The sequence below is a fragment of the Sodiomyces alkalinus genome (genome assembly GCF_003711515.1).
Source record: "Sodiomyces alkalinus F11 unplaced genomic scaffold SODALscaffold_7, whole genome shotgun sequence".
NCBI lineage: Eukaryota > Fungi > Ascomycota > Sordariomycetes > Glomerellales > Plectosphaerellaceae > Sodiomyces > Sodiomyces alkalinus.
In genome coordinates, this window is record NW_021167085.1 from 1,964,705 (window position 1) to 1,988,870 (window position 24,166).

The window sequence follows — 24,166 nt, forward strand, 5'->3', positions numbered from 1 at the left end:
TCCAGCGCCTAGTCGGTGCTTGCTGAGGCCCATGGTTTCACTACGGGATATCCTTAGACAAATGAAGAAACAGTGAAAAAAAAGCAAGGATAGTGAGAGTCGGATACAGTTAGACGCGAATGGAGCAGGACAAGGGAGTCCGGTTCACTCCCCCTCCTCCCCAGGCCAACTTGGCCTCCACAGAAAAAACCAGCGGTGAAGTTGCTGCAGGTCATGGCTGAGATGGGGACCCTCCCATATTGTGTATAAAAGGGGGCCAAGAACCACGTCTTGCAGTAGGACTGGTCATTGAGCTTACTGCACCAATGGGAGGCTGAGACCCTCTTCCACGGCCTGTTATTTTATTACTTACCTTTCCATAGTCGAGGCTTCGTCCCACCGGCTGTTTTGGGGAGATTTGCCCGTCCAATATGGCGATCGATGATGCAGCCCAAATTCGCATCGCAATTTGGTACGTTTAGCGACATGCCGTCGTGTGTACCCGCAGGATGCCAGACACTTCAAACAGGGTGCTAACTTCTCGCGAGCACATAGCGGCGCCGGTATTTCAGGGCTCGCACTGGCAGCCTTTCTTGCAAACCTCGACCACGAATCCCAGCTGTCCGTAGACTTGTACGAGTCGTCGGAAGAAGTAAGAATGTCTGGAGCTGGTATCGCTGTGTGGAAACGGTACTGGGATCTCCTCCGAGACGAGCTAGGATTCGAGCATGCATGTGTCGATCTGGGTTTCTCAGCACCGGACTGGACTCAAGGTACGTACAGTACGAGAGACCCGAGGGTTAATCATTGTCAGGGACTCAGCCCCCCTGTTCTGACAATGGCTTTCTTTCCCCTGCATCCATGCATGTGGATCTACACTTATAGCGAGGCAAGGGGCGGGAAGTGATGCCGAGACAAAAGCGACCGAATGTTTCTGACCTATACCTATGGTGCATGTAGTCAAGGGTCCTGTGGTCCGCAAATCAGATACAGCCGGGGCAGAGGGTCATCACTTCTGCGCGCTCAGCCATGGGCCGACTGTAATTCCAAGGTCGGCGATGTCTAGCATCTTCGCTGGGAAGTTAGACCCTTCCCGATGTGGGCTCCATCTACGCCGGCGGCTCGCTCATTACGATGAGACGACAGCGCCAGACGGTAGAACAACGACTGTCCTGCGCTTCGAGGACGGCACAAAGGCGGAATGCGACCTGCTGGTGGGGGCAGACGGCGTCTTCTCTCGAGTTCGGCGGGTGCTTTTCAGGGATCAGCCCGATCTTGCGCGGCACCACTTCAGCGGACAGCTAGCTTATCGCATGTCTTGCAACGCCGAGGCTGTACAACGACTACGCGCAGCAAAATCAGACCATGCCGCCCTACGGGGATTCACAATTGTATGTACGTCGAGCGGAAAGGCCAGATAACTTAACAGCGGTATGCCTTGAGACGACGGCATGTGCTGACCAGCCGGGGAAAACAGTGGTCAGGCCGGGGTAAGCATGTTACGTCGAACTTGGTCGGAGACCAAATCCAGATGTCGGCGTGGGACAATGTGTCGGAGGAAGTTTTGAGTGCCTGGTCGGATACAAAGGTATGCGACGTCCCCAGAGAGTCGGTTTCCCACTTGTTCCGGTCGTGGGAGCCTGATCTCGTCAGCCTCCTGAACCACGCAGGCGACACGGCCTCACGGTGGCCTATCTACGTCGCTGCTCGCCTCCCTCGGTTCGTCAAGGGCGGCCACGTAGCGCTGGTGGGCGACGCGGCGCATGGCATGACGCCGCACCAGGGTCTTGGAGGTGGCCAAGGGATTGAAGACGCCTTCGTTCTGGCAAGCCTGCTAACGCACCCGGACGCACGTCGAGGCGTTCTGCCTGACGTGCTGGCCACATATGACGAAGTGCGCCGGCCTGCTTCGCAGCGGGTTGCCGACCAATCTCTGGCCAATGGTCACAACTTTGCTTTTCTTGGTTCATCGGGCAACGGTGACCACCCGTGTCTGACGACCATCCGCCAGGAGCTGGTAACAGCCTGCGACTGGTTGATGGATGATGACGGAAACTGCAAGGGGGAGGCTGACAAGGCACGAGCCCTGTTGGAAACGCGGCTTCGAAGGTGTTGCCGGGGATGATCAGACCGGAGTACATTATTTTGCAGCTTCTTCTGCTTCGCATTGAGTGGGCATGGACATGGCTTGTTTGACGCCACCAGGTGAAGTTGGACTTCCAATCAGAGACCAGAATAGAGCAGTCATAATCCTTACGTAACTCTTGCCTCATTTCGGTCGTATGACGACAGGGACCGGGTATATATAATTCCGTTGCCGATATGATTAGTAATTTACATTGTACGACTCATCTCCCGCGTCCCATCTCCATCTCCAATCTCCGCCCCCTCATGATTCCCACCAAGCAACGGCATTCCATCAGGAATAAGTAACAGTCTTGGATTAACACTCAGTCTATATAAGACGCGAGTGTTGAATCCGAGGTTGAATCCGAGGTTGAATCCGAGGTTGAATCCGAAGTATACACTCTGGCTGTACTGAGAGAATCGTCTGTCTCTTCAACTCTTCAGATGCTAGGCAAACCGAACAGACTGAAGAAAGATGGCTAACTCCAACGGCAAAACTATTCCCCCAAATCCCCTAACCGCACATCCTCAAAACGTCTAGGAATCCTTGGATAAGCAAGTTATTCTCCTCAGCTGTGCCCACGGTCACCCTCAGACATCCACTGCACCCGGGGTTGTTTCCTATGTAGCGCACAGCGATATCATGCCGAGAACGCAGGAGCTCGCACACCTCCGTAGCGCGACTTCCGTCGGGCACCTTTACCCCGTCGTCCTGTCGTTCAGACTCGTCTGGATCATCCTCCCTGGGACGCGCCCAAACCGGCAGCACTACAAAGTTCGCAGAGTTGCCTCCAATAGGTGGGCCAGCGCCGAGGGTTCGGAATGACGGCGAACTGAAGGCCCGCACAAGCTCCGTCCGGTTCTGCACCACGCTAGCCACCAGAGCTCTTCGGGCGTCCTCTCTCGCAGGTGACAATGCCGCCATGGCGATGGCCGCCGAGGGCGAGGGGATGGCAAACGGTACCTGCACCTTCTTGAGCACTTCCGTGATGGCCTCATGCGCGTACAGCACTCCGAGCCTGCCTTCTGTCAGCGGTGTAACTCAACCTTTCTTTTTTTTTTTTTTTTGGTTCGCCCAGCGACTGCAAGGAACGACAAATGAAGGGACGGTTGTGTCTCTTGAGCGCATCGTCGTACTTACCTCAACCCGGCGAGTCCGTGAGATTTGCTGAGCGTCTGAAGGATCACTAGATGAGGGAACTCTTCCATGAGTGATACGGCCGAGCTCCTTTCTGCGCCGGCGGCGAAGTCGATGTATGCCTCATCGACGACGAGCAAGCCCTTGAGTGCTGTCGAACAAACGCGCCACCCTCGTCAGCACTAAAATGTCTCGCCAGGCAATTAATCAATGGATTCCGGGGGTCTGCCTCACCTCCGCTCTCCAAGATCTTTCTTATGCTCGTCAGCGGGATCAAAGTCCCTGTGGGGTTACCGGGCGAGGCGAGGAACGTCAGCTTGACGTTGTTCTCTCTCAAAATGCCAATGACCTAGAAACACGACAGAGGAAAAAGCGGCAAGCGAATCAGTAACGAACATCCTCAAACGACCCATTTGGTCTATACTTCAAGGGTTTTTTCTTTTTTTCTTTTTCGTGAACACACCTCGTCCTCGTCCAGATAAAAGTCACCGCCATCAAGTCGGAGCCAGGACGTAAGCACGCGAACCTCGTCCAGCTGAGCCCGCATGGCATAGAGGGGGAAGGTCGGCGGCGTGATGAGAATGGCGTCTCGAGAGGGAACGCAGGTAGCACGTATCAACGTGTCTACCAGATCAGAAGAACCCACGCCGAAGGTGATCTTGCCAGCCCAGTAGGCCGGCAAGCCTCTGGACGCCGCCAACTGTTTCTTCAGACTCAGGAGCGAAGCGGACGGATACCGATGCAGGCCCAGGGAGTTTGAGAGCGCCAACACAGCGGCATCATCGTCGCCTGTCCCCTTTCCCTTTGGTGCCGTGTCCCACTGATTCCATTGACTGGCTGCCAGACATGAACCGAGAGCGCTCTCGTTGGCATCCAGCAGGATGCCTTTTCGTGCTTGGCCATCGTCGATTGTGGGTGATACGAAGGCCTAGTACAAGTACCTAGAATGAGAAATGGCTTTTGCGAAAGAGTATGTCGGGCCGGGATGGAAGATGATGGACTTGCCTTCATCTTGAGGATGTGTGGCCGGATAAAGTCAGCCAAGTTTGGCTGAGACCCGACAGGAAACGCATATGAGCCCATCCTCTCTCGTTGCCTACTCCTTCCTGGTGCGTCTACTAACAAAGACGATGGGGTCAACTGGTAAAGAGATCCAACCAGCTCTGGAGATGCTGATGAAAGATGAACTTAGCGAGGCTTCGCGTCTGTAGGGGCGGGCCGGCCGCAGTTACAGGGACACATGCGATCTATATCTTCGCGTCGCGACTTCAGTCCGACTTGGCACGCGAAACGTCACTTTTGTTGTTCTCACACGTCGAATACCATGACTTTACTTTGTTCGATGGACTCCGTCGGCTCGAACCTAGCTACCTGAGACTGTTTAATGACTCCCCCCAGGCACCTATACAGCGTGGATCAGCCCTCTCAATATCATGACCTCATTCAATTCGGTACCCAGAGGCCCAATTTCTCCTTTTCTTCTTTTTTCTTCCTTTTTTTCTTCCCCTTATCCTCCGACGCAAGTTGTGGACGGTGATCCCGGTTCTCTCTCGTACATATGTATGAGACTTCCAACCTTTGAGCAGAGAGTAAAATCGTTGGAGGGCCAATGATTTACAAAGCTGGATTCACCGCTTGAGGTCATAGGCGCATTTGGCAATATTCCAGTTCAATCAAATGCTGGCTCAGTCTGCCATTGCTAGGGGCCTCGAGGTTATTTGAGACAGGTCATCCAGAACTGTCTTAGCTAATTTCTTCGAGAACCCCACACAGTATTCGAACACGGATTGAGGACATACGCCTCGACATACCCGGTGGAAATATTGGTTTCTGTCCAGCTGGGAGCGGGACGAGCATCCTAACTCCGTTTGTCTGGCGTACAGGATCTTCGCCTTGTCATTCAAAGACATGGCGGCGGTCGTATTACGTACACCACAATTACCGACGATCTTGATTGTGATTTACGCAATGTGCAAGACACGGTGACAGGTCCATCAGGCCGAGACGACCAGTGAGACAAGACTCCGGAATCACAGAACGGGCGGTGAATTTCGAACGGGAAAGACATCCGAGCTGAGACCTTGACCCGACTCACCCGGATTTTGAAGCGTAAGGGAGCTAGAGAAACAGGACGGGAAGAGAACCGTCCGTAGAACTACGAACCCACCGCCGTCGTCCCCCGTCCGATATGGGGTGGGGTGTTCCATATGAAGGAAGCGGTCTGGTGGGAAGGCGACGAATCCCATCGCTAATCCACCCGCATTGTTGGTGACATCCAGCGTAGTCTGGAGAGTCGATACACCTTAGTGTTCAAGCAGAAGAAGTATGGCGAAAATTAACCCAGCAACACAGGTGAACCATCCACCCGTGCTGATTATTGGCGCCGGTATCGCGGGTCTGGTCTTTGCTCAAGGACTTCGAAAGGTAGCTACTACTCCAGCATCAAGCAGACGACGGCTTGAAGTATGCGCGCCGCAATAGGTAGTTGAGACTGACTACCGAGGGAACTAGCACTCTATTCCATTTCTCGTCTTCGAGCGTGACACTGCAGCCAACAGCCGTCTGCAAGGATGGGCTCTAACAATACACTTCGCCCTTGGTCGACTCCTGTCCATGCTTCCAGACGACATCCTCCAGAGGCTAGACGACACGCAGGTCGATCCGCGCCTGTCTTGCGATAAGAGCCACTCCGTCTTCATCAACCTCGAGACTTGCGAGTACAAGTGGAAGCTCCCCCCGGGGTACGGCACTCGAAAGAGACTATCACGGGACCGGTTCCGGCAACTGCTCCTTTCGGGGCTGGAGGAGAGTAAGACTCTCCTCTGGGGCAAGGAGTTCGTCGGTTTCGACGTTGACGAGAGCGGGCTCCCCCTGGCGCGTTTCGCCGACGGGACGCAGTACAAAGGCTGCCTGCTCGTCGGCGCTGACGGTTCCTCTTCCCGCATCCGGGGCCGGCTATACGACCTGCAGGCAGCTCCAACGAGACCCTTGCCCGTCATGTTCTTGGGTACTTCGGTGGTGGTGCGCGAACCGTATATCGCCGCCCTCCGCGCCCTCGACCCGACCCTCTTTCAGGGCTGCCAGCCTCGAACACGCACGTGGATGTGGTTCTCCGTCATGGAGTCCCCTGACATCAACGGCACAGCGTCCCGGCCACCTGAGGAGCGTCTCTGGAAGATCCAGCTCTGTCTGTCGTGGCTCACGTCCGCCGCGGAGGACGCCGAGCAACAGGGTGGAGACTCGTCAGCCCCGGACCTGTCCACCGACGCCGCACGCATACGCGTGATGCGCCAGAAGGCCGCCGACTTCGATCCGCGTATTGCCAGCGTGTTCAGAGACGCCATCCCCGACGATCACGGCCCCGTGCTCAAGCTTCGTCTCTTCGACTGGCATATCCCCTCCCCGTCCACCGGTACTCTGGGTGCTGTCACCCTCGTTGGAGATGCAGCGCACACCATGTCCATGTGTATGTTATTTCTCGCCCCATCTTGCCCCTGGTTTGGTTCCCTCATCTCGCCTCCGGCTGCGTGTTTATTGTGAGTTCCCATGTCGTGTTCTGACATTTTCCTTCGGTGGCAGATAGGGGAGAAGGATTCAACCACGCCATCCTGGATGCCTATCACCTGTGTCAGACTGCCCGGGAAATCTCCAACGCGGCCGGGACTGAAGATGGCAGATGGCTGGAGGTCAGGGAGAAAGCCATTCGCGATTATGAAGGCGAGACGAGAGCTCGAGGCGAGGTAGCAGTTGCTATGTGTCGGGCATCGTGCTTGGAGGTGCATTACTGGGACAAGCTGTCGGAGAATAGCATCGTGCGTCGTACTGGACATTACGCATAAGCCAACGTAGCTGCTTTAGTGGACGATGAGAGAGAGAGATGTAAATGCAAAATGTAAATGAACACGAAACAATGCGTCTCTCATGCCTTTCCTTTTTGGCGGTTCTTTGTGCTCTCCAGACCATTCGGACTTGGGCTTCCACTGTGCAGTCTCGAATGTGCTTGTCCAAAACAACTCCTGTCTTCACGGGCAGTACGTCCGCAAGAAGTCGCTCAATCCTCTCGAGCCATGTCCGCCCGGGGACCAGCACGCGCCCAATTCCTCCGCCAGACGCCGCGCCTTCTCACGCTTCTTCTCTCCTTCCGGGCCGAACGCTTCGTCAAGAACACGGTTGAACTCGGCTCTGGCCGCGTCGCGATCGTGGCCATGGCTGCGACCCGTTGCGAGAACCGGCCTCCTACCGGCGTCGCCGCTTCTCACCTCCCGAAGCTCCCAGCCTATCTCCAGGCTTTGGACGACATGACAGGTGCTGTCAGCCTGGTCGACAGGAAACGGCCAACAAATCCTGTCAGGAGGCTTTTTGTTAGTGGCTGCGGAAAGAGAAAAAGCGCATGGCACTGTTGTAGTCCTCCGCTATACTCACATCGGGACAGACTGGGTTGCAGCCTCCAGTGTGCTGCCTGGACCGCCGTGTGTAAGGAACACGCCACACGCCTAGAGTATAACAACGGATGAGTTCCAGCTCTGGGCTTAAGGGCAGCTTGCATACGGGAGAGACGAGGTCCAAAGGATAAGGGTTAATCAGGGCTATGCGTGCTACCTCGCACCTTGTGGGATAGTATGGACTGCTGGGGGGCCCAGTTGATAAAGAGGTTCAGCCTGGGGTCCCCGAACATTGCTATCAAGTCCCTGATAACAGCCTCCGGGCACCGGGCATGAGCCAGAATCTAAAGTTAGAAAACGGGGTCATTAGTATTCTAAAGCGTCAGAAGGGCGTATACACAGGACCAGTCAACGTGACATGAGGCAACAGTTATCCTACATAGGGGATGTCTTTAGCCTTCAGAGACATGAGAAGGTCGTAGAGTCGCTCGGTGGAAGACGGCCTTGCAGGAAGGCAATAGTAAGTCAGCAGCTTCGAGTCTTCAACGAGGTTTCGGGACGAGACAGCAAAAGAACAGTTCAAAGTGGGAGGGTCTAAACACACCAATGCTCACTCCCAAAGCTGATGTACATTAAGCTCCTTGCACCACGCTCAGTTGCAATGCGGTCGAGGAAGGTCATGGTTGCTTCGAAAGACTCGGTAGGCATGCTAAGTTGTTCTGCCGCGAGACACTGACTATTGAAGTCGGCGCTGCCGTCAATCAAAGGAAGCAGAGGTCCCAGGTGAAAAGCCGGGCGTCCGCGTATCGAGTTGACATAGGCCTTGAACTCTCTTAAACATTCCTCCCTGTCGTAGGAAACGGACCATGTTGTGACGAACCCGTCAGCGTCGTGCACGAACCTGGGAGGGAATAACAGTTAGAAATGACCTGTAGCTGTTGCCAAGCTTCCATTATCAGGAGCCCTTCAAGAACGTACTTCGCCACTCTCGAGATCTTGTCCCAAATGTTCTCTTTCACTGCCAGATTCAGCTCCTCTGGCTGGAACTCCCAGTCATACATAGGAGCAATTCCAGGTAGCTTGATAATGTTCCCTGCGGTCTCAAGACGCTGAACTTGCGCCGTCGTGACCTTGCCATCATAAAAGTCGCGGAGAGCGTCGCCCATCGGCCCGCATTCAGGAGGTCCCGCGAACCGAAGTAGTGAGAGTGGTGACATGCTCATCCACTGGAGAATGGGAGGGGACGGCTTGAAGTCCCTCACGACATCGAACCAGGTGTACTGGAAGCCCTGCGAGAACGTTGTCGATAAGCTTGCCGCACAGAGAACTGAGCTGAGGGGATCCTTAACAGCGGGCGGCATTTGAGAAGGCTGGGCAAGGAAGCTTGCAGCTTACATCGAGCAAAACCAGCAGAGGACGAGGAACGGGCGGGAAAACCGCGCCGGTCCTGTGACAGTGCATAGGTGTTTCGTCAAAGGCACATTTCCAAACTCGCCGGAAGCCTAGCTTCATTTCAAGCTCCGATTTTTCGCCAACTAACTCTCCAACGGCCAGGAGTCTGGCCATATTGAAGTGGTAGATCAGCCCCCGTGCACAGTATTTCCCATACCTTTGCTTGTAGGTGGGGAGTAGGAGACGAGTAGCTCATGGGCCTACCTGATAACGCCGGGACAGGGTTCGTCCGCATCGGTTTGGTACCGGCGTAGCTCGCGGGCAAGCTTGTCGTAGATATCTCCGACGTTGGCGACGAGGAAAGATATGATAACCGGCTGCCTTGATGCGATCTTGGAAGCAAGAAGACAGAGAGGACGCAAGTGGCCTGCATGATGGAACGTTTCATCAGGATATCTGCCTTCTCCCAGGAACTGTGTACGAGGACGACAAAGGCCACATAGGGAGGAGACGCACTCATTCCCGGCTTGGCCGAGAAAACCATGTGAGTCTGCCTCATCACAGCGAAGGTGTCGAAATGCAGTATGAATCGAAAAAGTGCGATAGATCTCTGGTGATTTACGGGTTCTCTTTGAAATTTAGTAGAATAGAGTGCATTGATTGCCGATGCTGTTCCAATTCCGTTGTCAATACTGTCTCCAAATGCTGTTGTATACGACTTATATGCAAGTGGACCTGCTGTGGTGATAGAGACAGAGGCAGCTAGCTCTCCTGGCTGAGCGCTGGAGAGGAGGCCGACCAACATATGCATGATATTTCTTCTGGGTCCCTCCAACAAGAACGACGGTACCCACTGGTGATGTTCAGGCAAGCTGCGTTACTAGAGCATGCATGCAGCATGCTCAGAGGGGGCCCGCAGCGGTCGCAGCGGTGTGTAGCTAACACCTTCCTCTGCAGAGGGTTTCAGCAAGGGACGAAAACGGTCCGTCTCACGGCCCCTGTCCTGGGTGTGGATACTACTCAGTAGAAGCCGATCATAAATCACCATTCTCGACACAGCGGACGGACGTGTACGACAGAGGACGGGAAAATCTGTAGCCGTAGCCGTCAGCGGAGACCTCGTCCCGGGCGGAGAGGGCATAGCAGCTCGCGCAGCGTGAGAAAAATGCCGCCGCGATGACCCCATGACATCGTAAGATATTCCGACTCGGACGTTGCCAATATACGAATAAGTTGGCGGCATTGGGCATCCAAGCCTAACTAGCCGTAGAGCCCAGAGACGCTGCTTCCCTGACGCCTGCCCCTCGAGGGCGCTGAAGTGCAGTCATGCTGACAAGAGTGGACACCGAATCGCTCGAACCTGGTTGAGGACAGCACTCGCTCCTCCTGAGTGCTGAGTGGATATGATAATGCAGACTCGCTACCTATTCTTGTGTTGAGGGTAATTCGATTTTCACGAGAGGTCGAGTAGATTTTAGATGAACTGAACCGTCTTAGCTAATCATGATGTACTGGGGTACATCCAAACCCGCAACTCTCCCAAGACTGTATCAAGTCGTGGATACTTATCGTGGATACTTGGACTCCTCTATGACGTACAAGGTGTTTCTTTGTCCAGAAAACGTCAATCCACGAACACAGATACATGATATGGGGACGGACTCGGGGAAGAGGAACGGGTAAGAGCGAGGGGATGATGTAGTGACGTAACTAAGGTACCTTACCTTAGGTACGGTGGGAGAGCTCAGATAACGGAGTTTAAAGGAGACGGCGTTCGGCATTTATTAACACTTGATACCATCTTTCTCTGCTTCACGAAACACTCAACAGTAACGAGAATTGAGTTTCCAATTCTAATCCAATCAGCTTTTACACTGCCACTCCTCTTCCCTTTCTCAGCTCATTTCATCTTACACCCACTACCACATCACCATGTCTGGCTACTCGAACGTTGGTAACTCCCAGGTCTATGAGGCCGGCGACCAGAGACAAGTCAAGGCGTCCGAAATGCAAGAAGCCGACAGGTACAACGAAGGCCAGCCTCACTCCCACAAGAGCCTCGATTCGAGTACGTGACACGACCATGCCACCCTACGAGAGAAGATGGGAAGCATTACCATTCCTTTGAAGGCCAGGTTCACTGACATATTTTCAGAGGATGAGCGAACCATTGCCAACAAGCTAGCAGCAGCAGAGGTAAGCAACATCCCACAACGCCGCGGGAAGACCCATTCCCGCCTTCGGTTATACTGAACTGACACTCAAAAAACCACGACACAGAAGAAGGACGAAGACCGTGAAGACCCCGAAACCAAGATGTCGAAGCGGGATCCAACTCTACCGGTATGACAGGCATTGTTCCCCTGACCGTACAAGCTCGCGTCTGACAATCAGTGTCCTCCAGGCGAAGATGCACGGCAACGACCCGTCTAAAGGCGCAAAGATAGATGCGGAATTGGCCGCAGAGGAGGAAGCCGAATTGAAGCGGAAGGGCAGGGCGTGAGGGCAGGACAGAACACAGCTGTCAGGTCATGGACCATTGTAATATGTGAATTGATACAATATTGATGAGGGCATCCCAAGATCGATACAGCAAGATATCGGCTCGAGGCAGCATTCCTATGGTGCAGAAAGTCTGGGTCGTAAACATTTGTTGAGACGAGCTAAGGTCAGTACTAGGTGCTCAGGAAAGACATGTTGGGAGTGCATCGATGTAAAAACGATTCTTTTCGTCATTATTTTAGGGCGACTAGCTATCAATTATTGACGCCTCAAAACAGCTTGCTCTTGTAGCCTCAGACAGATTTCAGTTTGTAAAAACTCTTCGAACCTAAGAACAGTCAGTGCCTGGTCATATGCGTTGCTAGATGCCATGTCTGGGAACATAAAGTAACAACATAAAGCGTCAGAATATGTAAGAATTGAATATCATATATTCACATGATATAGCTACTCCGGCGAAAGAGAGCCATCAAGTGGAATCAATCGCAAATTACATCATCATACGCGAGCAAGAAAAAGAGGGAAGAAGTCTTCACAAACCTTTTCAGAGCGGCTTCGCTATTTTGGTCAATCCGATTGACCTGATCTGTCTATCAACCAGGCAGAGTGATAGAAAGAATGGGAAGAAGAAGAGAGCTGAACGGGAGGGAGTAGGGCAGGTCATATAGAAGAAGAAAAGCTCTCCCTGAAGCCAAAGAGCGGGTCTGGATGGGGACACGGTAGAACCTCGGCATAGTACCTGACCCCACCTGACGGTGAGCCTGTTTGATGGTCCGTGCCACCAGCCACTTTAGGGCCTGGATTGAATTTCGTCCGCACAAGTTACACCTGCCAAAAAGTTGTCGATTGGTGTGCAGCTCCTCAAGCCCAAGTCCCCGACAATCAACACACACCACCAAGCACTTGATCGTCTTCGGGTAAGCAATCAACAACACCTGAACACGCTTTCGATCTTGTAATATAATATCATCAACGATTCTGACAAAACACCCCCTTCTAGATCGACAATAAAAATGGGTGACGCTACCATCGAGGGATCCCAGTGGCGCCTGGTTGAGGTCGGCCGCGTCGTCCTCATCCAGGACGGCCACCCATGCGCCGGTCGTCTGGCCGCCATCGTCGAGATCATCGACCACAAGCGCGTACGTTGAACATATTTGCGTCCTGGGGGTTCTCCAATTCGGGCATCTTTCGTGTGGTCGCTTTGTTGGAATTGCACCGATATTGACACACGCTCTCGCACACAGGTCCTGGTCGAGGGCCCCTCCTCAAACCCCGATCTCGTCGTTCCCCGTCAATCGCTTCCCCTCGCCTCTGCCCTCCTCTCCTCCCTCGTTGTCGACAGACTTCCCCGTGGCGTCCGCCATGCAGCCCTCAAGAAGTTCTGGCAGGAGGCCAACATCGACGAGAAGTGGAAGCAGACCAACTGGTACAAGCGCCGGACTCAGATCGAGCGGAGGAAGAACCTTACCGACTTCGACCGCTTCAAGGTGATGCGCCTCAAGAAGCAGCGCCGCTTCGCCGAACGCACCGAGCTGGCTAAGATCAAGGCCTCGGCGTAAAGAAAACAAAAAGGGACTGCCGCTACGAGGTCCTAAAACGAAATCGTGGTAAAACTGGCGAGTCGACTGCCCTGGGCAAATGGTTGGTTCGCTTTAGAGCGTGGACAACATGGGAACCTGGAATGGTCTGCATCACAACAACAACGGCGGCATAAGGCTTCTGCTGCGTTTTTTTCTCTCTTCTTTTCCTCCGCACTGGAAGGGGTGTATGTCACAATCATCACCAGGATGACCGGCGTCGATACGGAAAGAGGAAAAAGAAATGAATACTTCATGGCAACCAGTGAGGGAGACTCGGTATTCTGGGGATTCCCCATAGCGGCCCAGGCGAAAATACTACCTTGTAAAATGCCGTGATATTGTAATTCCTGGAGCGTTCTGATTTCTATGATTTCTATTAAATTACTACTACATGACCCATTGACCGCAGCCTCGTCCTGTCGTCGACAAGGGCCGGTTGGTATCGCGAAAGTGACCCCCCACTTGTTCCATGTGGAAGTTGCGGAGAATAAGTGATTACTAAGCAGACTTAGTAAGCGGGGTCTGCTGCCAAACCCTAGAATTTCGTTCTTTCCTGAGCATCACCACAGCGGCTTGTGAACAAAACAGTGATAACAAGGGACGATCGTTTGACATTGAATCTCGGTAAGTCAATCCTGCGAAACGCACGTTCGAAGTATCCCGGAACATACTTTGTAGCTGCGGGAATTCACATGTCTGTGCCATTTCTCGCTCCACACAAAGGAACCCACCAAATCAAATCATTGCGCCCTCCCCCGCGATCTCACAAATCTGACTGACTCCTCACGTACCACCATTTATTAGTTGAGACAAGATGGCGAACCCCCGTATTGAAGAACTCCCCGAGGAGGACCCCAAGAAGGCCCAGGTTGAGGAGGTTGGCTCCGATTCCGAATCCGAGTCTGAAGCCGAGGGTGAGGGCGAGGCCCAGGGTATTCCTTCCGGCAGCTCGACCACCGTTATCCAGTCCCGCAACGAGAAGAAGGCCCGCAAGCTCCTTGAGAAGCTGCACCTGACCCGAGTCCAGGGCATCACCCGTGTCACTCTCCGCCGCCCCAAGAACGTGAGTACATAGCCTACTGGCGTAGTACTTGTCTGGGAAAGACAACTACGTGGTGAATGCGCACCACGGTTGCTAATTATCGGGTGGGACAATCAGATCCTCTTCGTCATCAACAACCCCGAGGTCTACAAGTCGCCTAACAGCAACACTTACATGTGAGACTTTTTCCTTTTCTCCCCCGCCTTGGTGTATTTTTGCGCTCAGATGCTGATACCCCACCCCCACCTCTCAGCGTCTTTGGTGAGGCCAAGATCGAGGACCTCAACGCCTCCGCCCAGGCGGCTGCCGCTCAGCAGCTCGCCGCCGCCGGTAACGCCGAGCACGATCACGCTGGCCACAGCCACGGCGAGCCCAGCAAGGCCGCCGCTCCGGAGGCCAAGAAGGAGGAAGAGGAAGAAGACGAAGAGGATGACGAGGATGTAGATGCCACGGGCATTGAGGAGAAGGACATTGAGCTCGTTATGAACCAGGCGAGCGTCTCTCGGAAGAAGGCCATCAAGGCGCTGAAGGAAAACGACAATGATATTGTCAACTCCATCATGGCATTGAGTATCTAAGGCAACGGTGGCTGCCTGGGTTCTGGTTCGGAAAGAGTGAGCGTACATGCTCTTCTTGATATGATGACGCATCGGTAACCAAAAAAAAAAAACGGATAGGCGGACCAGTTCGTGCATAAAGTGCACGAGGAGTCTGTGGCACTCAAAGAGATCAAATCAATTTTCTCTTGATAAAGTGTAACATTTGTTCATAGTGGTTCCTGATCGTGGTGTAATTGTTGTGCCGTGTTGTGATGCATTCACTAATGCCAATCTCACGAACAAAACAAAAATGCCCTCGGACCCAGATGAAAGAACCAGAAGCCTTCTGGATGTCCATCTCATTCAGAAACAACACTTGTCAGGGAATGTTTAGCCCGCGATATGAAGATTATCCATGTCGTCGCACTCCGCACGTAGCGTGTACTCTGTAATTACCTGCATGGTTTGGAGGACGACGTGGTTGCGACCCGGAAACGTCACGTGACTATTCACATGACACCCGACGACCCGATTGTTTCCCGCTAACTTCGGCAAAGTTGGCAAAGGAACCTCACGACAACCAGCATCCCATCTCCCCCCCATTCACGTTTGGAATATCGTCCAACAGATCTTCACAATGGCCGCAGTAAGTTTTCCCTTAGCAGTGGAGATCCCAATTGATATCCCGATGAATACTGCTCTATCGACCAAGGCTACAATGGACGGCGCCGCCGGGCCACGATGACGGCGTTGAGCTAATTCATTTCTTCTTCCGAACCAACAGCGAAGCGCAGCGCTCAAGGTCGACTGGGTCAAGGTGACCTCCTCCCTCGGTCTCCGGGGCCAGACGGTGGCCTCTCTCCAGGCTTTCAAGAAGCGCAACGAGGACGCGCGCCGCAAGTTGCAGCAGCTGTCTGAGCTCCCGACCACTGTCGACTTCGCACAGTACCGCTCGGTGCTCAAGAACCAGGCCGTCGTTGACGAGATCGAGAGGCGCTTCAATGCCTTCAAGCCCGCCACCTACGACGTCAACCGCCAGATCAAGGCCATCGAGGCCTTCGAGGTCGAGGCCGTCAAGAACGCCGAGTCCACCAAGGAGCAGGTCGGCCTCGAGCTGAAGGACCTCGAGAAGACCCTGGCCAACATTGAGACCGCCCGGCCGTTTGAGGATCTCACCACGGTATGTTACGAACTCGGGTTAAGAGACGGAAGAAGAGGTCCTCGAGAATCGGATGGGAAGAACAGTGAAGATGATCCGAACAGATCGCTGACCAACGTGACAAAACCAACAGGAGGACATTGGCAAGGCTGCCCCCATCGTCGAGCAGAAGACGGCCGAGCTCGTGTCCAAGGGCCGCTGGTCCGTGCCGGGCTACAAGGTACAAAATTACACTTATTGGTCCCATCTTTACCAGAAAGGTTGGCAGTTTGCTAACGTCCCACATAGGAGAGATTTGGCGACCTGTCTGTGCTATAATCGACTCTGCTATTCCTCGATTCCCTTTGTGTACTCTAGCATTGTAGATAGGAGAGCGGGTGACCTAGGAGAAGAGAATCATTCGCATAGCGGCAACAGTGCTTCCGACTGGCCAGTCGAGATCGCTCTTTTCCTTTCTTTGACTCCGTCCTGGATCACCGCGAACTTGGCCGTCTTGGATCAGGCTGTGACAAGATGAGATGTGACAGTATTGGCTCATGTTGCGTCATCTGGATCAGTATGTGAAGTGAGGCTGGTTGAATTCCTTCGTTCCTCGAAAGACTGTGGTTAATCGTTACTCTTTGGCCTCTTAGCTGTTGTCTCTGGCTTGCCGGCAGGAAATCTGTTCCCTTTGGACCGGATAAGCGGCATGCTGCAGTTAGTGCAAAAGCCCTCCCCACGTTTGGGTCAGGAGTTCTTTTGCCCACTATTTTCTTTGGAACACCGGGGCCCTCCGAGAAACTATACCTGTACAAGTTTGTACTGGCATCAGTTCAGAAGCGGATTATCTTTCCATCTCACTATCATTCCGATCTGACTAACTATAGACCTTTTAATTCTCGTGGATAATTCATATGCAGCACTTTCAGGATTTATATATAGCGTCGAATATATATCAGATCTGTCACACCTCATTCTCACGCAGCCGCTTCCCCTGTATTTAGCATGGCTGCAGCGTGAAGATGTGGCAGGGCTTAGCAGGTCTTCAAAGGCTTTCCTTTGATTCTGGAACGCCTCCCTGCCGTATATGCAATGAACGTCACCACCTGCACACCGCGATAACATCAGGAGCAGCATATAATGACCTTACCCAGGGGATCAACACCAGAAGCCTTACCCTTTCGTCATATCTTAGAAGATTTCCATTCCCATTAATCAATTCCGGCAGATAGAGGAGACGTCTAGACACCCGACTGTTGTGATCTACTTCCATTCATGGACGGGCTTTACCTCAGTGAAGCCGATAACGATATGTTCTCGTGCCGCCGTAATAACGGGCATAGTACTCCGGTACCCAACGACGACCGATGACGACATAGAGTACCTTCCGGCTCATTTACGAGCGTCGACACCAGCAACATAGAACTCCTTGAGACGACTCTGGCGGAGGTGTCCCGGCGAGAGCAGCCGACAGACTGACCGGGGCGGATGCTAGCTCAAGGCGCCGCACCTTGCAAAACCGGTGGAGGCGAAGAGTGACGATGATCCATGAGGTTCGATGGACTTTGCGGGATAACGTGTTAACCGGATAAAGCTTTAACTTCTGGTTAATTAAGGGATGCACGCCTTTTCGTGTTGATATAGCCCCGTCTAAATAGTCTTCGACCTTCAACTCCGTAACCAATACATCGCGCTGGCTATATGTATATACAATAGCCGGTCTATCACATTACATAGTTCAGAGCAGTCATCAATAAAAGGGCCGGGTATGTGTGCTGAAATCAAAGTTGTAGATGGACCATCGTTCAGGGACAGCTCAGGTGAATGCAGTGGCCTTTCTGGGAATCCTGGACCATGCTAGTGCACGTGAAGGCTTTGCTGAGACCGTGGATAAACCATACGAATGAACAATATCTCGCGTTATTAAAGGGCATCAATGAGACAGAACTTCAAAGCTGAATTTGCCCCGGCCGGCTCTCCGACGACGCAACGGAGATGACGATAAGGAAGGGTCGCGGAAAGGGGAATGAAAGTGGACAGGGTATATAAGGGAATTTGTCGACGAATTCCCCAACAAGTCATCCAGCCCCTGATCCAATCAGGGAGACGCGCCGTTGGTCTAGTGGTATGATTCTCGCTTAGGGTAACACCCGAAAGCACTGCTTGCGAGAGGTCCCGGGTTCAATCCCCGGATGGCGCCCACATCTTTTGCCGTTTCCCCGGGACGATATTTTTTTTGTCAATTTTGGTCCTCGCAGACGCCCGGACAGAAGAGGCTTCCTTCCATCGAGAGAATCCCGCCGTACCAAGTAAAGGTCAACAGGCGCCCACCGTCGGCTCAGAACTTAACGGATGAGAGATGGGAAAGAAATCTTTGAAACGTTTGTTCGCCAATATATTACTCTTCGCTAAATGGTCGGCAACAAGTAGATGGAGAAGAAAAGGTCAACCCAAGAAACCCCCCAAGTCAAAAACAGACACAAAAGTCAACAACAATGCTTGCTTTGCACATTCAGATACAACGCCGCAAACCAAAACCCAAACGCAAACCCGGTAAAATGCTCAAATCTCCACAAAGTGGCGGCTCGGATATCCTGGACACGCTCTCCATGCTCTCCCTCCCTCGCTCCCTGTGGTCACACATTCCCGCGCAGCCACTCGAAACTCTTCGGAGCCCTGCTCCGGTCGATCATGTGCTCCCACGGAACAGGGGCCCGGGTCTTTTTGTTGGCGCAGCGAGCGCATTCGTCTTCTGTGAAGTCGGTGTATGCGATGCGGACGGTGCAGCGGCGATGCGTGTGCCCGTACGCCGGGCACCAGGCCGCTGCACCGATGAGGTAGTGCCCGCATCCGTAGTCCCGGCGGTACCACTCACACATTGCGATGTCGGGATGTTGTGTGTATACAATCCTGTGTGTATACGCCGGATTGGTGTTTTGATTTTGGTCTGTTTTTGGCGTCTTTTCTTCGCTCTTGGTTCGCGAGCTCGACGGCCAAATGTGCTGTATTAGAGGTGTCCCGAAGAATCGCGGCGTTTTGACGGACTAAATTGTTTGCGAGCCAAGGTACAGATTCAAAGATAGCCCGGGACGTCGGTTAAGAGACCAGTAGTATCGGTCCAGGAGGTTAGATGAACACTTGCTTGAGGTGGATAAGAAATGGCTGTGACAGGTAGGGAAAGGGCGGCGGGTGCGGCAGCAGAGGAGAGGGGTGAGAAATAACCAGGAGATATAGAGGGGAGATATAGAGGAGTCTCAGGTGATCGTGTTGACGGAGGCGTCCCCATTGCACTACCAAAATCTTCTTCCGGGCCAAGGCTCGTGGAAGCCTCGTGCTGTGTGAACGACGAGGCTTACCAGGTCGCCCTGGTACAAAACGCGATAAGGAACGGAGTAGACGCCGGAGAAACCTTCTGGGGTAACCAAAAAACAAGGGGGAAGCCTGGACATCCATCCGCACGTTCACCACGGCATCGAGTGGGGAAAGTTAATAACGGGATCTAAGCCAACGGCCTGAATTTGTTGACAGGACGTCCAAACGGGTGACCCTGCCTTTGCAGGTTAACGTCTTCAGAGGGTCGAAACAAAACATATCAAGGTTCGAACCAAGACTGGGCTAGCCCGTCTCTCTGGGCACATTTCCATGAATTTCCTGGATCTGGTCCTGCGGGGGAGATGTCAATGCAAGCATGGGAATCTGAGAGTGAGTGCGTTCTTGCTTTTCGTAAAATGTCCGTCATCATCCGCATTTCCTCATTTCGTACCTTACGCAGAAGACAAGCGGGACACAGAACAGACAGCCCAGCGCAGTCTGTCTTTCACGGAAGAATAGCACAGCCCAGTGGCATTGCAAGGTCTTCGCCAAGGGAAGAAGTCTGAACAACCAAGCTTCCTCCTGAGTCGATGTCAACGACGAACTTAATTTCGCGGCAAAGACAGCCAGATTGCTGTCGGTGCCTGACCTTGGCTTTTGGCCTTGGCTGAAGCTATTCGTCGTGCCCAACATCAATTCCGCACAGCACGTGAGTAGCCTACCGGCTTGGCTGATCAGTAAACAGAAAGGGCGAGAAATTGCGTGTCTTCGTGAAGAGCGCAATTGGTCATGAGGAAGAGTCCAGAGTCAGGTCCGGGGTCCTGGCATGAAAGGAAGCCATTCACCGGTCCAGGTTCCGTTCCAGGTGCGCTATTCAGGATTAAGGATAGCCAACGACGTTCGTCTAAACGTACCAATCGCCTGGTGCCTGGCTCGATATGATTGGCATCTTGGCAGTCAGATAGGATGGTCCTGGATGGATAGGGAAGCGGATGCTCTGGCGAAGAGCTGTCAGTTCTCATGTATACCAAAAATTAGTTAATAATAAATGGAATGCGCCACAGTCAAAACGCTCCTGCGGAGGGGAAACGATGATACAGGAAGAAGAAGCGTGCTAACAATAACACGAATGCGTTGGCCAAAAGATATAACGGATAACGGTGGGAATGTATGGTGCCAATAAAAAAAAGCAAAAAGCAAGGAAAGGTGGCGCATAGCGTCAGCTGGATGCTATTACTGTCTGAGGCCTCTTTTCTGTGTTGGAGAGTTGACGAAGACCTCATCATGGACCGTAAGACTTACCATAAAGGTGGTGCTCCTTCTGTACTCCGTGCCGGAAGGAGAGGCGTTCGATTATGGGGAAATTCGGTGGAAGTTGAGGTCTGGATTGGGGATGATATCTCCTCAGAGAAGGTGCAGGAAGAGCGTAATTAACAGGGAATGTTGGAGCGGGAAAAGGTGGAAAAGGTAGCGAATCGAGATGAAAAGATACCCCCACGATCCCGGGGGAAGGACATGGAGGCGCGAAAAAAGAGAAACAAGGTCTTAGGAGCATCTCACAGCGTTCTGTAATCCCTGCCAAAATCTGATCTCGTAGCAACCCACTATCACGAGTGCTGCATCCATGTCTACTGGATCACGATTTTGGAGCAGCTAAGACGCCGGAGTGCGACTTCTGGGATACTGGAAGGGCTCCGGCTATCTAGATGCCCCTGGCGAGGCCCAGCCTACGTTAGGGTATCTTAATATACGGATAGGACAGCTGGTTTTGCATCACCATCATCATCAGGGTGGCCGAACCAAGAGTCCTTATATCCTTCCAGACTCCACCACTGGGCGCTTTGTACGAAGTAACGAGACCACCTTAAGCGCATCACAGGTAGCTGTGGATATTCTTGCCCACTTGAGTCGGACTTCCTCGTGAGTACTACCGCGAGTACTACGTCTACCGTGAGGAACTCTTCGAAGGGGAGATTCCTGAAGTGTTGAGCCCTCCTTGTTCGCACTGCGGCCACTCTGAGGTCGGAGGTGCCGTTTTGAAGGAGGGCTCGAACATGTGCGGGTCAAACCTGTGATATTAGAAGGAGACTGGGATATCCGGCCATGTATGATGTATAGCATTGTAATGGTGATGGAGGTTCTGGTAGGTAGATATAACGGCAACAAGAACTTACAGAAACACACCGGTGGACAAGGAAGTTGGTTGTCACATAGGAAGAGGCAATCGGTACATGACAAAAATAACGATATTATGATGAGAGTACGACGTGTCTTTAATATTGTGTCCTGGGAAAATCGACGTGACCATACATGACCGAGGTATCATCGAATAATGCACCCGACACGGACTGTTTACGGGTGAGCATGTGGAGTGGGAATCGAGAAGCCGGAGTCGCAAACGCAAATCCACTGAGGTTTTGGAAAACATTGAAAAGGGGTCAAAAATGGCGAATTACGTAATGGCTCTGTTGGACAAAACAGCTGCCCCAGCGAACCCACAGCGTGGGACAAAGGGGGGTTTACTCTATAAATAGGTACTGAGCAAGTGTACCCGTGGCAGTAACTGCCGCGTGTCCACTCGATTAAGTTGGTGACCGTGAAACGCCCATAATTTTCTGGCCCAGCTCCTTGAATTCGTCGTACCCTCGTACTTGTCAACATTCTGTGCCTCACTTTTTGGATCGCGAAATAGTTTCTTTGCAGTCCCCCCGGGGCTAGAATTCTACCATTCTCTTGCTCTAGCGGATTACTGAATTCTACTAACTTTTCTTTTCTTTTCTCCTCTCTTCCTTCATCTTTACCCGACTCCTATCCACCGTGCCATCCAACATGAGGCTTCGCACCCAACCCTCCTCCCTTTTCCTTTTCCTCGTCCCCTCCCTCGTCGCCGTCCTCGCCATTGACCCATCCTCATCCACCGAAAGTCGGATCCGAACCATACCTGAGCCTGCGGATTCTTCATTCAACTCCATCCTCAAGAGACAACTTGCGGCCGGAGGCACTAGGGATGCCCCAGTCGATGGCAACGATGGGATGCCCCATCAAGGCCCCTTCGTCGATTCCCACAAAAGCCGCGACGAGGACGACGCGCAGACTGATGTTCTCGAGGAAAATCCAGACGACATAGTCCTCCTTGATGGGAGACCCGTTCTTGAGCCTCACGACGGCGTCATGGACGACCCCGACCGGCCCAAACCAAGGGAGGGCACCACCGGCACCGAAGGGGGCGTGAGCGAGAAAGAGAAGGAGCGCAAAGCACAGGGGGGTCGGACAGGCGACACATTCGACAATACACCAGAGAGCCCAAAGGAGGTGCCACCCTCACCCCAGAGCGAGGAGGAGACGATATTGAATCACAGTGGCCACGACGACGACCATGACGACGACACAACAGCTGACGAGGTAGCCGGTCTTCAGGTAAGCTGAGCTTTACTTTATTTCCCGGCCCCATCGTCTACCTTCAACCCTCCCCACCTAAGGCCAGCGGAAAATGCTAAGCTCGATGTTTGCTCTCCCCATAGAAACCTGCCCATCTTTCTGATACCTCTAGCGACGAACCCCCTCCCATCCCCGACTCCGCCATCAAAGACCACCTCAGCGTGTCCGAACCCTACATCCCCGTCACGGCGCCTGGAGGCGATGAGGTTGACGAGGGCATCATCCAACCATTCCACTCGTACATCCTCTCCTTGACCATGATCCTCGTCTCCGAGGTCGGCGACAAAACCTTCCTCGTAGCCGCCCTCATGGCCATGAAGCACGACCGCATGGTCGTCTTCTCCGCCGCCTTCAGCGCCCTCCTCGTCATGACCGTCCTCTCCGCCGTCCTGGGCCACGCGGTCCCCACCCTCATCCCGCAGCGCCTCACCGCCTTCGCCGCCGCCGGCCTCTTCTTCGTCTTCGGCGTCCGCCTCTTCCGCGAAGGGCTCGCCATGGATCCCAACGAGGGCGTCACCGAGGAACTACACGAGGTCGAGCGCGAGCTCGCCGAGAAGGAGAAGGAGGCCGTACTGATGGGCGCCGGCCGCCACCGCAGCGACTCGGCCTCCGTCTCGCCGCATGCTCTCGAGATGGGGCTCGGCAACGGTCTCGGCAACGGGCACGGTCGTGGCCACGGTCACACCGGTCGTCAGTCGCGCTCGCAGAACCGCTTCCCCACCCCGCCCCGTTCCCCTTCGTCGTCGCCCTCCCGCAGCCCCTCGCGCACCCGCTACGGCCCCTCCCTCACCGGCGCCCTCCAGGGCCTTAGCAACCTCGTCTCCCTCCTTCTTAGCCCCGCCTGGGTCCAGACCTTCGTCATGACCTTTCTCGGAGAGTGGGGTGACCGCTCCCAGATTGCCACCATCGCCATGGCTGCCGGCCAGGACTATTGGTGGGTGACCTTGGGAGCCATGACGGGCCACGGCATCTGCACTGGTGTCGCTGTCATTGGAGGTCGCGCCATCGCTGGCCGGGTCAGCCTCAAAGTCGGTAGGTAGTCTTATCCGATTCTGTCCCATTGCCCTCATATGTCCTCCCTCATCTGTTTTTCTTCTTCCTGTTTGCTGTGCTGACGTATCAACCACTGCAGTAACCATCGGAGGCGCCCTGGCCTTCCTCCTGTTCGGCTTTATTTATTTCTTCGAGGCGTTTAACTCTTAGATTTTCCCGTTACGCAATTGCAACGATCAAAATGAAATTATCCGCGACCGCATTGTCTATACTTCAACTTCCCTTCGTCTCTTTGTGTTAACTTGCGACATATACACACGCCACAGCGTACCTCGACGGCCGGGCCTAGGAACGACCTTTTTTTTTTTTTTTTTTTTAATTCCCTGATTAAGACGCCGGGGCTAATACATCCCATCTGCGCCGCCCCAATCGTCTTTCTCGCCATTGAGTGTACAAAAGCAGCCGTGGCGCATTATGCAACCCCTCGGCAACAAGAGTTTGTTTATACAAGGGGAAAGGGTTGGAACGGATACATTCACAAAAGTCATCGATGGGGACTGAGTGGGCCATGTCTGGGAGAACAGAAGGAGAACGAAGGAAA

General features: G+C 53.4%; 10 protein-coding genes and 1 non-coding gene across 11 annotated transcripts; 9 read left to right on the plus strand and 2 right to left on the minus strand.

The window, feature by feature from the left end:
- Positions 1–119: 119 nt before the first annotated feature.
- Positions 120–2,188, plus strand: SODALDRAFT_380082 (FAD/NAD(P)-binding domain-containing protein; the record flags this gene model as incomplete). The annotated part of the gene is made up of 7 exons (XM_028615091.1): positions 120–210; positions 277–284; positions 363–451; positions 535–752; positions 940–1,370; positions 1,457–2,088; positions 2,152–2,188. 7 exons carry the CDS (start codon positions 120–122, stop codon positions 2,186–2,188), a joined length of 1,506 nt encoding a protein of 501 aa, XP_028465445.1.
- Positions 2,189–2,362: 174 nt separating this feature from the next.
- On the minus strand, positions 2,363–4,628 carry SODALDRAFT_201840 (PLP-dependent transferase). The gene is made up of 5 exons (XM_028607216.1): positions 4,250–4,628; positions 3,708–4,172; positions 3,479–3,593; positions 3,248–3,395; positions 2,363–3,125 (listed from the first exon to the last, which is right to left on the minus strand). Exons 1-5 carry the CDS (start codon positions 4,325–4,327, stop codon positions 2,621–2,623), a joined length of 1,311 nt encoding a protein of 436 aa, XP_028465446.1. The 5' UTR covers positions 4,328–4,628; the 3' UTR covers positions 2,363–2,620.
- A 734-nt stretch (positions 4,629–5,362) lies between these two features.
- On the plus strand, positions 5,363–7,189 carry SODALDRAFT_201764 (FAD/NAD(P)-binding domain-containing protein). The gene is made up of 3 exons (XM_028607215.1): positions 5,363–5,668; positions 5,756–6,710; positions 6,824–7,189. The coding sequence occupies exons 1-3, from the start codon at positions 5,570–5,572 to the stop codon at positions 7,081–7,083; spliced, it is 1,314 nt and encodes a 437-aa protein (XP_028465447.1). The 5' UTR covers positions 5,363–5,569; the 3' UTR covers positions 7,084–7,189.
- SODALDRAFT_201729 (UDP-Glycosyltransferase/glycogen phosphorylase) lies at positions 6,974–10,053 on the minus strand. The gene is made up of 10 exons (XM_028607214.1): positions 9,535–10,053; positions 9,283–9,445; positions 9,022–9,184; positions 8,605–8,915; positions 8,231–8,527; positions 8,066–8,129; positions 7,851–7,970; positions 7,667–7,737; positions 7,170–7,588; positions 6,974–7,066 (listed from the first exon to the last, which is right to left on the minus strand). Exons 1-9 carry the CDS (start codon positions 9,827–9,829, stop codon positions 7,267–7,269), a joined length of 1,806 nt encoding a protein of 601 aa, XP_028465448.1. The 5' UTR covers positions 9,830–10,053; the 3' UTR covers positions 6,974–7,066; positions 7,170–7,266.
- A 798-nt stretch (positions 10,054–10,851) lies between these two features.
- SODALDRAFT_334759 (hypothetical protein) lies at positions 10,852–11,693 on the plus strand. The gene is made up of 4 exons (XM_028612289.1): positions 10,852–11,086; positions 11,174–11,214; positions 11,299–11,361; positions 11,423–11,693. The coding sequence occupies exons 1-4, from the start codon at positions 10,951–10,953 to the stop codon at positions 11,519–11,521; spliced, it is 339 nt and encodes a 112-aa protein (XP_028465449.1). The 5' UTR covers positions 10,852–10,950; the 3' UTR covers positions 11,522–11,693.
- Positions 11,694–12,336: 643 nt separating this feature from the next.
- SODALDRAFT_201963 (60S ribosomal protein L14-B) lies at positions 12,337–13,098 on the plus strand. Its single transcript, XM_028607217.1, has 3 exons — positions 12,337–12,437; positions 12,521–12,662; positions 12,768–13,098. Exons 2-3 carry the CDS (start codon positions 12,534–12,536, stop codon positions 13,080–13,082), a joined length of 444 nt encoding a protein of 147 aa, XP_028465450.1. The 5' UTR covers positions 12,337–12,437; positions 12,521–12,533; the 3' UTR covers positions 13,083–13,098.
- Positions 13,099–13,917: 819 nt separating this feature from the next.
- Positions 13,918–16,161, plus strand: SODALDRAFT_340831 (NAC-domain-containing protein; the record flags this gene model as incomplete). Its single annotated transcript, XM_028612991.1, has 6 exons — positions 13,918–14,166; positions 14,263–14,321; positions 14,399–14,693; positions 15,469–15,864; positions 15,977–16,063; positions 16,132–16,161. The coding sequence occupies 6 exons, from the start codon at positions 13,918–13,920 to the stop codon at positions 16,159–16,161; spliced, it is 1,116 nt and encodes a 371-aa protein (XP_028465451.1).
- Positions 16,162–16,351: 190 nt separating this feature from the next.
- On the plus strand, positions 16,352–16,793 carry SODALDRAFT_334760 (hypothetical protein). The gene is made up of 2 exons (XM_028612290.1): positions 16,352–16,399; positions 16,476–16,793. The coding sequence occupies exons 1-2, from the start codon at positions 16,357–16,359 to the stop codon at positions 16,697–16,699; spliced, it is 267 nt and encodes an 88-aa protein (XP_028465452.1). The 5' UTR covers positions 16,352–16,356; the 3' UTR covers positions 16,700–16,793.
- Positions 16,794–17,615: 822 nt separating this feature from the next.
- SODALDRAFT_361374 (hypothetical protein) lies at positions 17,616–21,348 on the plus strand (the record flags this gene model as incomplete). The annotated part of the gene is made up of 16 exons (XM_028614360.1): positions 17,616–17,682; positions 17,901–17,947; positions 18,081–18,137; positions 18,339–18,718; positions 18,998–19,032; positions 19,099–19,190; positions 19,256–19,298; positions 19,396–19,524; positions 19,595–19,630; positions 19,722–19,843; positions 19,940–19,999; positions 20,096–20,144; positions 20,732–20,800; positions 20,924–20,977; positions 21,043–21,205; positions 21,330–21,348. 16 exons carry the CDS (start codon positions 17,616–17,618, stop codon positions 21,346–21,348), a joined length of 1,422 nt encoding a protein of 473 aa, XP_028465453.1.
- On the plus strand, positions 17,931–18,022 carry SODALDRAFT_t141. Its single transcript has one exon. It is a non-coding gene; the product is annotated as a tRNA-Pro (tRNA).
- A 389-nt stretch (positions 21,349–21,737) lies between the features above and the next one.
- Positions 21,738–23,815, plus strand: SODALDRAFT_334763 (UPF0016-domain-containing protein). Its single transcript, XM_028612291.1, has 2 exons — positions 21,738–22,551; positions 22,656–23,815. The coding sequence occupies exons 1-2, from the start codon at positions 21,964–21,966 to the stop codon at positions 23,610–23,612; spliced, it is 1,545 nt and encodes a 514-aa protein (XP_028465454.1). The 5' UTR covers positions 21,738–21,963; the 3' UTR covers positions 23,613–23,815.
- The last annotated feature ends 351 nt before the right edge of the window (positions 23,816–24,166 follow it).